The following is a 12,250-nucleotide window of genomic DNA, read 5'->3' as shown; positions in this document are numbered from 1 at the left end:
TCAAGTCAACAAGGGGCTTGTCTAACCAGATAGTGGAAAACATAAAAGCTTACTGCAAGTTGGTTCTCCTGTTACCACTCTCTTTGCCCTTCCTGCTTTCCTTTTCCTACCAAATCAGCCCACTTCCTTGTATTCTCTTGTGCCAGACTATTCCCATGTTTCTCTTACTGCATGGTTTATTTCTTGCCCCAGGGCAAGGCTGTCTCTCATTGTCAGGGTTTACCTCACGCACTCTGGTGGGATTCCTTATTCCTTTATTCAGGAGTGCCTTCTACAGAAGACCAAAAAATTATTAAGGAACAGTCCAGATTTGCATCTCACAGAAGACTTCACCATTATTTCCCTGAAACTTGGATCTGGAATCTGTTCTCTGTTGGGTAAGTGATGCCAGATTTACAAATGGACAGAAGGAATCTTGGCTGCCTTGCATTCATGCAGGTGTCCAGCTGCAGGTGTCAAGAGAGGTCTGTGTATGAATTTTGTGGCAATCCCCTGCATTTACAGTACATCAAACTGAAGGACTAGTAGACTTTGAGGTGCAGAACTGAAGCCTGTGAAAGTTTAGAGAAGCCAAATACATTTCAAGTCCAGAATACTGAGCATCCTTTCCTCATGCATTGGGTATACTCCATTAGCTTCTCAGTTTGGTAGGTTTGTAGTCCTCGTTGATACAGTGCTTAAGAGTTACGAATCAGCACTCAGGAGGATATGGTGCTGCTGCTTTCCAAGACACTGTGTTGCTGACTGAGTGCATTGAGCTGGAATGCTTAGGTGGTGTCTTGTTCAGGAGAAGGATGTAGAACCATCACTGATGGCATTTAAGGAGGGTTTTATGACTTTATAGTACAAATAGCTGAGAGCTGATTTGCTGTAAGCCACTGCAGCAGAAGTAACTGGTAATGCAGCAGAGGCTGATCAAGCTTGAGGACCCGCATAATCTTGGTCATTCAAGGCCATGAGCACTCCCCATTGCTGTGGAGTGGGATGAATTTCTTCATGCAAATGTTCTCTTCCCCTCAGCTCCAACAGCAGCAGGAGTGTCCTGGTCACAGCACCTGATACTACTACAGAGTGGAAAGTCAAGATCTTCTGCTTGGCTGGGAGGGGATTTGGCCTTGCCCCTACCATGCACCTCAGAACAATCCAGTCCCTCTTTGTGGACATGATGCTGCCATATTCTGTCATCCAAGGAGAGACCTTCACACTGAAAGCTACTGTCTTCAGCTACTTGCAGCAGTGCATACAGGTCTGTGTGCCTGTGCCACAGGTGGACAGACTTACCACGCCCTCTGGTTTTAGAGTGCCTTGTGCCAAATCATCTGCTCTGAGATGCCCAGTCTCTCACTTGCATCTGTTATTCCCACAGATCCATGTGACCCTGGCTAAATCCTCAGACTTCCACATGGAGCCATGCTGGAGCTGCAGAGACAAGGAATGTCTGTGTGCAGAGGAGCCCAAGACCTTTACATGGAATGTGACAGCAGTCCAGCTGGGTATGGCAGCAGAAATAGGAGCGGTGATTGGAAACCCAAGAACTAAATTGAGAGAGAGTGGGAGACACACAGGAGTCAGCAGCTCCTCTGGATCCTGAAGTGTTTGGTCTTAGTGGTTCAAGCATGTAACCCATATTGTTTGCTTACTTTCTTCTTAGGCTCATTAGAGAGGGCAGGAATTTAATGAGTGCCATAGAGAACTCTAGAAGCTTGTGGGACCAGCTGGGGAGGAAGTGGCTGTGTGGATGTAGGTGGGAAAATGTTGTATTGCTAGTGTTGTCCTTCATATACAACGGTGTTCAAGGTGATACTGGACCTTCTGTCTTTACAGCCATATGTATTTCAATGAAGTTATAGTCAATGAAGCATTAGATTGGATAGTAGAAGAAAGTTCTTCACTGAAAGGGTGCTCAAACATTGGAATAGGCTCCCCGGGGAGATGGTTGAATCCCTGTCCCTGGAGGTATTTCAAAGAGGCAGAGATGTGGTGCTGAGGGATGTGGTTTAGCACCAGCCTTGATAGAGTTAGATAGTTGTTAGACTCAATGACCTTAAAAGTAATTTCCGACCAAAATGATTCTATGGTTACTCAGTTCCCTCATGCTTAACATGTCTGAACAAGCCACCAGTACTGGCTGGCTCACCTTAACTGGCCAATTGACTGAGATGATGATCATCCACTCAAAGCCCCTCAGACCAAAAAAAAAGCAAGTTGACTCCACTTGGCCTAAGGTATAAGAAACAGGCTTTTGGTCTATTTATTTGTTAGGCACTCTGAATATCACAATGCAGACAGAGGTACTGGAAACCGCAGCATGGTGTGGAGGTAGAAAGCCTTTACCAGCTACCATGAGGCGGAGGCATACACTGGTCAAACACCTACTGGTCCGGGTCAGTATGAAAGCATCCCTGCCCCTGGGTGAAGGGAGGCTAATATTGGCTAAATGTTCTTCTTTCTTCATGTTTCATCCAGCACTAGCATACCAAGGCTGAGGCTCAGTTCACTTTGCTCTCCTCAAGACTTAGCCAAGCCTATTTCCTTCTTCCAGTAGTTCTTCCAGAGCTACATCCACACATCATGTCTATGTTTTTCCCTGTACTTTTCCCTACTCCATCACCCATTCTACATAGTCTTTTGTATATGCTCATTGAGCAGAAAGCCCTGTCTCTCAGACTTGCTCTTGCTCTCGTAAGCAGTGCACAGATGGCTTCAATGCAGACCAGCCAAAGGTGAAGAGGATGGAGTCCCTGACAGCATGGGGACTAACGAATAAAATTCAGACCCAAACTTGCTTTGACATTTTGCTGCTGTTTGGGAATTTTGTCTATATTCTTGTTTCTTCTGTCCCATGTGCATGTTCCTGCCCTGGTAGCCAGAAGGTGTGTTAGTGGAGAAGTCTTACAGCTCCCTTCTGTGCCCAAGAGGAGGTATGTTGACAGTTTGAATACATTCTGCAGCCTGAAGTGAGTAGACCTGAGAGCAGAACCAAACTGTGAGAGGTCTGATGAAAAAATGTTTTAAAATTATTTTTCATATAGGAAATTTCACTTCCTACTAGACAGAAAAGAACAAGAAATATTACTTCCACATGTGCTGTCCTACTAAATTTGTCACTGAGTGTAAGTGGTAACATCCTGTTCTGCGGTCCTCTTCTCACACTGCAGCTCTGGAGTGATGCTAGGGCTTGATAGTCACCAGTGAGAGCTGCTCCAACCCTCTCACCCTGTCCCTGCAGCATTACATCTTTCCAGGATGCCTCTCTGTGAGATTTGTGAAGCACAGTGAATTGAGCTTTTAAGTTCAGTGAGCTCTCAGTCTGGCCAACAGCTTTCCCATCTTTTCTAATATGAAGTTTCCAGGTCATGGAGCTTGGTGTGGCGACTGGGACAGACTGTAGGGAGCAATGTGTGAGATGGGGATGTAGGCAGAGTCCTATTTACCTGTGCCAGCCTTGTTCTTCTGGTTAGATGAATCTGCCTTGATTTCCTCATGCTACACTTTTATCCTGTTATCAGGAAGCATGTCTGAAGAACCTATGTCACTTCACCTCCCTGACAACATAGTGAAGGGATCTGCCAGGGCCTCCATTTCCGTCTCAGGTAAGTGATTTCTATTGTCAGCTCACTGACTGATCTTACAGATCAGCAAGGCTTAACTTAGTGATGGTGTCAGGGTATCCACATAACACAAAACTCTTCAATAGAGAGGATGCTGTGCTTCCATTCTCTGCAAGGTTTGCAAATACCAGGCTTTCCAATTTTTTAGTATTTAGACTTTCATAGGAAAATTAATCTGCAGATGATAATAATCCTTATTTTTTTAGCCAGGATTTTGGATCAGAGACTTTAGGCCATTATTTTTACTGGGACTTTGAAATCTTGGCTAGTTTTGTGTAAATACAATCAGAAAATCCCATAACTATCTTGTCTCCCTGATAAGTTTTGCTAATACACTAGAAATTACTGGAGAGAATGAAACCATCTCAGCTTAGTACTAAGTTGCAAAAACCTGTTTGGGAGAGGCTGTTTGGACAGGCACATGTCCAATCCAATGCACTTCTTTGTATTGTGCTCATTTGCCCCTGTGCTGGAACTGGTGCAAAGCCAGGCCTGCCATAAGTAGCCATTGAAATGAAACAAAGAATCAAAGGAGGAAATCACATACAAGTTTTTCTGGTTTGCTTGAGGAAATACTGAATCATAGAATCAGTCAGGGTTGGAAGAGACCACAAGGATCATCTAGTTCCAACCCCCCTGCCACGGACAGGGACATCTCATACTAGATCAGGCTGTCTCATCCAACCTGGCCTTAAACACCACCAGGGATGAGGCTTCGACTACCTCCCTGGGCAACCCATTCCAGGGTCTTACCATCCTCATGCTGAAGAACCTCTTCCTCTCATCCAGTCTGAATCTCCCCATTACTACCTTTGTTCCATTCCCCCTAGTCCAATATGGACACCTTTACACCCGTGGTCACTTACTGACATTTTGATGCTTGACATGTGGCAGTTTGAGACATAGTTTTGTGGGCATGGTGGCATTGTATTGATGGTTGGACATGATGATATTAGAGGTCCTTTTCACCCTTAATGTTTCTACTTGAGAACTGGGATTGTTTAGTCTTGAGGAGTCTAAGAGAGTTTCTTATTGTTCTCTACAGCTCCCTGCAAGACAGTTGTAGTGAAGCAGCTGTTGGACTCTTCTTCCTAGTAATGAATGATAGAACAAGAAGGAATGGCCTCAAGTTATGTCAAGGAAGGTTTAGATGGAATATTAGGAAAAATTTCTTTACTGAAAGAGTGAGTGGTCAGTCATTGGAACAGGCTACTGGGGGAGGTGGAGGAATCACTGTCCCCTGAGTTGTTAAAAAAACACATAGAAATAGCACTTTGGAACATGGTTAAATGCCCATGGTGGTGTCAGGTTGGACCTGATGATCTTGGAGGTCTTTTCCAACTAAAACAAGTCTATGCTTCTATGATTCTATGACATGAAAAGGTAGAATAGCTCTGGCTAAAGATCGGAAACATCTCAACCTTTCCCTAAGTGCTTTCAGATTTGCCTGTCTGCAGCTCTCCTCATAGTGTTTTAGAAACAGTACGTGTTTTGATTGAAGCTCATTAGACTGTAAAAACTGATCTGCAGAAGTTCCTCAGGAACTTCATGGCGTGGCCACCCTGCATCAGGATGCAGGTATGGAAGTGGTGAAACAGATACCACTTTCTATACTGCACTCTGTTGTTCTTCCTCTCTCCAGCATTTTCCTCTGACTGAGATAAAGTACTCTTACTCACTGAGAAGCACCTCAAATTATACTTATTCTGTTTCTCACACCCTTGGATAGGTGACCTCATGGGGATGGCAATGAAGAACTTGGATCGCCTGGTGCAGATGCCCCATGGCTGTGGGGAGCAGAACATGGTGCTGTTTGCCTCAGTTCTCTATGTGTTGCAGTACCTGGAGAAGACAAGGCAGCTGACCCCTGAGATCAAGGAGAGGGCCACAAGATTCCTGCACAATGGCAAGTACAACAGCCTGTTGCGGTGGGGGTTCTCTATGCCTATGCCTATTTGGTGGAGGTGAGAAATTAATTTGAGGCAGTATTAATTTTTTATAAAAATATAATTTATTAAAATTAATATTTATGAACTCTTGCCACCCACAACCACTGTGTATTAAAACTTAGTTCTTTGGTGCAAAGTTATGAAAACAAATTGGTATATATAGGGATCTGGTTAATAACTGGCAAAACATTTCAAACTATAAACAGAGAGAGATTTCCCTTTGGCTTAGTGCCGCTTAGGAACTTATACTATTTGCCCAGCAGGGGCTGAAACTCTTTCTGCTCTAAGGCAGAGGTAACTTACATTACAGAGGAATTAAAGCTTACTTAGAAGTCTTGCTATTAATTGTTAATCACCCTCCGGGGTTGTGTCACAGCCTGTGCCCAGTGTCTGGACTTCAGGGGATCTTTGCCCATGGACTCTGTGGGGCTGGAATCTTCCTGGCTTGAAAGGAAATGATAAATCTTCCCAGTCTCTGGAGTAAACAGGTTTCTTTCTCTAACCTTTGTTCTCCTGGTGTGGAGCGATCTCTGCCTTGATGCTGCTGCTTCTTCTGGATACTGCATCCAGGGATTATCAGCTGGCAGGATTCCAAGAGCAGGAGAATGTCTGTGCTGGCTCCAGCATGGTCCCTTCACATGGGTTCAGGCCGTGTGTATGTGGGTTAGCAGACAGTCTAAATGTCTGCCTCTTGCTTCTCTTACCAGGCTGTAAGCTGGGAGTCTGAGCTCCGTAGATAAATGATATAGCTTGCAGATATGCACAGCTGGTCTTAGGAGGTTCTATCGGCTCCTTATATATATGTGTGTGCAGGCTTGAATGAGCTTCTGCATCTGAAGTATGCAGTCAGGTTAACTGCAAATTGAAATCAAGGCATGAGGTCTGTGCCTCAGTGAGCTGCAAGTGAGGGCCAGACTCTCTGTCTGAGCCTTGCAGGTGAGTCAGGGCAGCAGGATGCTGCAATGTGGGTCAGAAAGCTGAGCTGAACAGATCTGAACCGAGCTGAGTCTGAACACGTGGTGCTCTTGTGCACCCCTCTTTATGGACTGTGGGCCGAGATTAATGTGCCCCTTTGGCCACCAGTGACCAATCAGGTTGGCAGTAAGCCAAACCTTACCATAATAGGTAGGAGCTGTTTGCCTGGACTCTCCCAAATATGGGGATCACATGGGCGGACCCCAGGGATACATGAGTTGGGTGTGTGTGTGTTACACAACCTTTTTTCAACCAGGGGTCCTGGCAGAAAAACATGTCCGGGCATGTAGGGGCATGAATAAGCTTCCATTCGGGCCTACAGGCCCTCCACCATACAGCCCCACCTTGCTTCTCTGCTTTCCCTCATGTCTGACCTTCATGTAGCCCTTGCTTTTGTACTTAATCTGTCAATGTTGTCCCCTTTGTGTGTCTATGCTGCATTAATGACTGTTTCCATCTCCTCAGGGTATCAGACACAGCTCCTTTATATGCACAGAGATGGATCCTACAGTGTCTTTGGGCAGCAGGATGGAGAAGGGAACACTTGGTAAGCACAGCAAGTATCTCTCACTCCTAATTTTTCCTGTCTGGGCTACAGCATCTAATGTTTCTGTGAAAGCTGGTAGGAAGTGTGTTCCTTCTTTTGGATGGAGACAACAGAAGCTCTCTGGCAGGGAGACAAATTGAGGGACCTGAGCCACCTGAAAAAAGCAGTGAGGCAGGACAATATAGTTTCTTGAAAAGAAGAACATCAAAGATGTGGTCCCAAAGGGTGGTGGGAGGTCCATTTTTGTCTCTATGGCCCTGTTGTTGCCCTGCAGACAGCACAAGGTACTTCTAGTGGTGTCTCGGTAGCCAAGAGGGGTACATACTGACTGGGTGAAGATCAGGGAAGATCTCCCCAAGGAGAGCATTGCTTGAAAGCGCTGCACTAGCTCGGCTTGACCCTGTGGTGTCTGGCTGGGAGAAATGGAGAAAGGAAGAGAAGAAGGAAAAAGTGCATTCAAGATTCTTCCTAGGTATTTGGGAGACATGAAGTGCAATGGGTAAAAGCAGAAGGGGTACAAGGTTTTAAACCTTTAAATCAATGGGTAAAACAGTAGTACATGAGTAGTGCTTTTGTGAAGCAGTGCTGATGGAGAGAAGCCATTTGGGTCCTGTGGACCACTTTTCCACTTTTAACTTGCCATTCTGTATGAAAATGACTCTTTTTTTTTTTTTTTTTTTTTTTTTTTTTGGCACCACACTATATCACTGTTAGCTCCAAGAACAAGCACCAGGAGGCCTTTGACTTTCTGGAGATTTTTTAAACCTGCCTGGATGCGTTCTTGCACAACCTCCTCTAGGCAAAACTGCTCTAGCAGTGGGGTTGGACTAGATGATCTCTGGAGGTCCCTTCCAGCCTTTACCAATCTGTGACTCTGTGATTCTCTTTGCCCTTTTGTGTTCCTCTGCCTCACAATTTAGGCTGACAGCTTTTGTAGTGAAGAGTTTTGTCCAAGCCAGAAAATACATCTACGTAGATGAAAAGAACATCCAGGATGCCCTACACTGGCTGGAGCGAAATCAGCTCCCTGATGGCTGCTTTGCCACCAAAGGAAGCCTCTTTCACTCCTCCCTAAAGGTAAATGAGGGCCAAACCAGGCAGCACATCTGGCCAATGGCTGGGTATATATTGTGACAAGAGAAGACTGTGGGATCCCACAGGATCCTGGAAAATGTCTCCTGAAATCCATGCAACCAGCCTTAAAAAGAGCAGGGTACGGGGTGGGAAATGTGAAATGACTGCTTTTCCTTATGGCCTATATTCTCCAAACACCACTTTGAGAGTGAAAGACAGATACCCTTCACAGGGCAGTATGGATGATGAAATCTCTCTGGGTGCATATGTCGCTGCAGCACTGCTGGAGTTGGGTCAGCCACTGAAGGTGAGCATGCTCTCACTCTCTCCTGCTCTGCTCTACCCTCCTACATCTGGGCACTGCCATGCTTTGTAATGCTGGTATACTCGTGGCCAGGAACAGGTCCTGGTCCTACTGCTGCTTGGAGGGATATGATGTTTCACTATACTGTGAAGTTTGTGTTCAGTATTCTGTGTTAAGTTGTGTTCAGTTTTGGGCCTCTTACTTCAAGAAAGACATTGAGTGCTGGAGAGGGTCCAGACAAGGGCAGGAAAGCTGGTGAAGGTTCTGAAGAATAGGTCTTGTGAGAAGCAGCTAAGAGAACTGAGGTTGTTTAATCTAGAGAAAATGAAGCTGAGGGGAGACTTTCTTGCTCTCTGGCAACTCCTTGAAAGGAGGCTGGAATAAGGTGAGTGTAGATTTCTTCTCTCAGTTGATAGGAAGAGAGAAAATAACTTCAAGTTGTGCCAGGAGAGATTTAGGTAGGATATTAGGAAACATTTTTTTTTACTTAAAGACTGGTCAAACATTGGAATAGGATGCCCATGAAGACAGCACAGTCACCATCCTGGGAGATGTAGAAAAATGTGTAGACATGGCACAGTGGGACATGGTTCAGTGGGTATGGTGGTGTTGGGTTGACAGTTGGATTTGATGATCTTGGAGGTCTTTTCCAGACTTAATGATTCTGTAATTCTAAATCATTCTTCAAAAGAGGTAATGCTGTAAACCTGACATGGAACAACAGTTTGACAACTATGGTTTCCAGTGCATGTAAGGGCTGCATTGCATGTTTTCTCAAGAAAACATGGAATTTAATGTGTTTCTCCGCAGCTACATCAGGCAGGCACAGACCAGCTCCCTGGAATGAGTTCTCTTGCCCTCTGCTTTGACCCTGTCAGAGTTTGGCATGTGTCTCTTTTCCCAATGCAGAGCAAGCTTATGCAGACTACCCTCCGCTGCCTGCAGCAGGTGGTTCATAATGTCACCGACATCTACACAGAAGCCATACTGGCCTATGCTTTTGCCCTGGCTGGGGACTATGAGACAACTCAGGAGTTGCTGTATAAGTTGGAGGAACAAGCCATAAAATCAGGTGCTGACCGCTGGTTGGGGTAATGCTTCTCCTTCACTTGGTAGGAACAGGATGAATGCATGGCCAACTACAGCGGTTATAAATGGTGCATGTGTTTGTACATATTCATTGTGTTTGTGCAGTAACTGCTCTGTCTAACTGAAATACAGGAAGTTACTTCATAAGCTGTATGAGTTAGTTATCAGAGTGAAATTGCTCAGCCCAAAGTGAGGAGGTAGGAGGAAGGAACCTACGCACTAAGATAAGATGAAGTGATCCTAGTCTGAATACATGTAATGAGATGAAGCAGACCTGAAAGCATGATAGATTCTAGTTTTTCCTGTGAACACTCAATTTCTCAACCCCATGCAATGCTCCAGGCTTGGGAAAAAGCATCCTGGCCTGTATCAGGAATAGTGTGCCCAGTGGGACACAAAAGTGATTAACCAACTTCACTCAGCAGTGCTGAGGCCACAGCTCGTATTTGGTTTTGGACTCCTCACTACAGGTAGGACATTAAGGTGCTGAGTGGGTCCAGAGGAGGGCAACAAAACTTTTGAAAAGTCTGGAGAACAGGTTTTGTGAGGAGCAGCTGTGGGAACTGGGGTTGTTCAGTCTGGTTAAAAGGAAGCTGAGGAGAGACCTTCTCCCTCTTTGCAAGTTGCAGAGGTTGTAGTGAGGTAGTTTTTGGTCTCCTCTCCCATGTAACAAGCAATGAGATAAGAGGGAATGCCCTCACATCACACAAGGGAAGCTTTAGGCTGGATGCTAAAAGAAACTTCATGGAAAGGATTCTGAAACAGTGGGAAAGGTTCCTTGCAAAAGTGGTTGAATCTCCATCCCCAGAGGTGGTCAAATCTCTGGAGGTGTTTAAAAAACACAGAGGTATGGTGCTGGTGCTGAGGGACATGGTTTAGCACCAGACATGGTAAATTCAGTAATGGTCGGATTCAATGAACCAAAATGGTTCCGTGATTCTGTTTCTGATTCTATGTATTGTCCAGATAGCCTGCATTCTCCTTTTCCTTCTGCAGGAGGACAGATCCACTGGAGTCCCAAGCCACACTCTCCAGGTTCCACAAACTTCTGGCCTGGTACTCAATCAGTGGACATAGAGTTGACAGCCTATGTGCTCCTGGCATACCTGTCTAAGCCACAGGTACATGCAGGTGACATGACAACTGCAGCTGGTATTGTGGCATGGCTGACCCGTCAGCAGAATGTCTATGGGGGATTTGCCTCCACCCAGGTAAGAAGTACCTCCCTGTGGATTCCATTGGCAGAACGAGGTCTCTTGAGGTCTTCCTGCTCCACATCAGCTTTGCTAGAGCTGATACTTTCATAGGAGTGACTCTCCCTCTCTCTGTAGGATACAGTTGTGGCCTTGCAATCGTTAGCAAGATATGCAGCAAGGACATTCAGCACGTCAAGCCAGGCACTTGTGAGGGTGAAGTCTCAGAGAGGCTTCGAGAAGTCTTTCCAAATCAACCACCAGAATCGACTTCTGGTGCAGCAGGCAGCACTGGCAGAGGTCAAAGGGAATTTCCTAGTGCAGGTCCACGGCAGCAGCTGTGTTTTCACTCAGGTGAGGTGGTGGGACAAGTGTGGGAGAGAGGTGAGGTGGAGGACTCTGCCTCATCTCCCAGCACGAGGTCGTGCCTGCCATGTCTTTTCCCTTCCTGGCCCTCACTCTGCAGATAGTGCTGAGGCACCACCAGCGCTCGCAGCAGGCTGCTGTAACCTTTAATCTGCACGTGAACACAGAGCTGACCAACTGTAGCCAGGGCAAAGCACGTGTCCTCACTGTCTACATCCTTGCCAGGTGAGTCCCAAGGATTGTTTCCTCCTCCAGCAAGACCCACTGTGCTTGAAGACTGCAGCTGTGAAAGCCTCAGGGCTGCAATGGAGGGACTGGGCACTTGAGGCTGGGGAGAGGGGGAACAGGACAGAGGGTGAATTTGATATGTGGAGGTGGTGGGGAAGGAAGGTGCTGGCTACCACCTGCAAGAGGGAGCAGTGGCTGCTGCGTCCCTAATCTCCAACCTGTTTCAGAGTCCTGCGTACAGGGTATGGTGACTGGGGGGAGGGCACTATCCTCACAAACTCAGACACTCTGACTGCTTCTTCTTCAGCTACATTGGGAGCAGAGTCACATCCAACATGGTGATTGTAGAGGTCTCCTTGCTGTCTGGGTTTATTCTGGCTCCCAGATCTAGGATGCTGGTAAGGACTTTGCAATGAAAAGACAAGTGGTTATGGTAAATGGGTCCTGCCTGCTCACTCCTCTTTGGTAGTGTTTGTTTTAAGCCATGAGGTAACTGAATTAGCAGAGGTCCATTGCTGTCATAACTGAAACCAAACCTCTCACTTCCACAGAGGCCCCTCGTGGGTTTGCTGAAGGAGGTCAGAGGTAGTTCAACTTTTCCCATTGATACTGCTCTGCTTTGGGCCGGGAACAAAATGTACTGCTGGGTGTGATAAACACCAGGATTTATCTGGCAGAAATTCTAAGACAAGATTTGTTAAAAATACTCTAGTTTTACCCAAAAGTGTTTGATTTGGAGTATTTTTGTTGTTTGGGGTTGGTTTTGGGTTTTTTTTTCTTTCTTTTTTTTTTTTCCAATTAAGCCATTAAACTGAGAAATTAATAATTTGCACAGCATCTAGACAGGTTTCTCAGAGCTGCCTAGCAGTTAGTGAGATAATAAGAATCTTTATTGGTGCCTGCACCTCTTTGCT

The 12,250-nt window shown here is 45.8% G+C and overlaps 1 protein-coding gene across 1 annotated transcript in view; it reads left to right on the top strand.

Moving 5' to 3' along the window:
- Positions 1-12,250, top strand: part of LOC135175368 (alpha-2-macroglobulin-like protein 1) — a 35,918-nt gene that overhangs the window by 21,691 nt on the left and 1,977 nt on the right. Inside the window, exons 17-31 of the mRNA XM_064143400.1 lie at positions 263-377; positions 1,021-1,246; positions 1,367-1,493; positions 2,263-2,384; positions 2,867-2,921; positions 3,510-3,593; positions 5,341-5,517; positions 7,001-7,082; positions 8,003-8,159; positions 8,389-8,463; positions 9,370-9,532; positions 10,546-10,760; positions 10,881-11,096; positions 11,209-11,333; positions 11,644-11,734. Of these exons, the coding sequence (XP_063999470.1) occupies positions 263-377; positions 1,021-1,246; positions 1,367-1,493; positions 2,263-2,384; positions 2,867-2,921; positions 3,510-3,593; positions 5,341-5,517; positions 7,001-7,082; positions 8,003-8,159; positions 8,389-8,463; positions 9,370-9,532; positions 10,546-10,760; positions 10,881-11,096; positions 11,209-11,333; positions 11,644-11,734 (2,030 nt within the window). The remainder of the gene's footprint in view (positions 1-262; positions 378-1,020; positions 1,247-1,366; positions 1,494-2,262; positions 2,385-2,866; positions 2,922-3,509; positions 3,594-5,340; positions 5,518-7,000; positions 7,083-8,002; positions 8,160-8,388; positions 8,464-9,369; positions 9,533-10,545; positions 10,761-10,880; positions 11,097-11,208; positions 11,334-11,643; positions 11,735-12,250) is intronic.

The sequence above is a fragment of the Pogoniulus pusillus genome, chromosome 5 (assembly GCF_015220805.1).
Source record: "Pogoniulus pusillus isolate bPogPus1 chromosome 5, bPogPus1.pri, whole genome shotgun sequence".
Classification (NCBI taxonomy): Eukaryota; Metazoa; Chordata; class Aves; order Piciformes; family Lybiidae; genus Pogoniulus; species Pogoniulus pusillus.
Note: the sequence above shows the minus strand (reverse complement) of the source record. Positions and strands in the feature narration are given on the sequence as shown.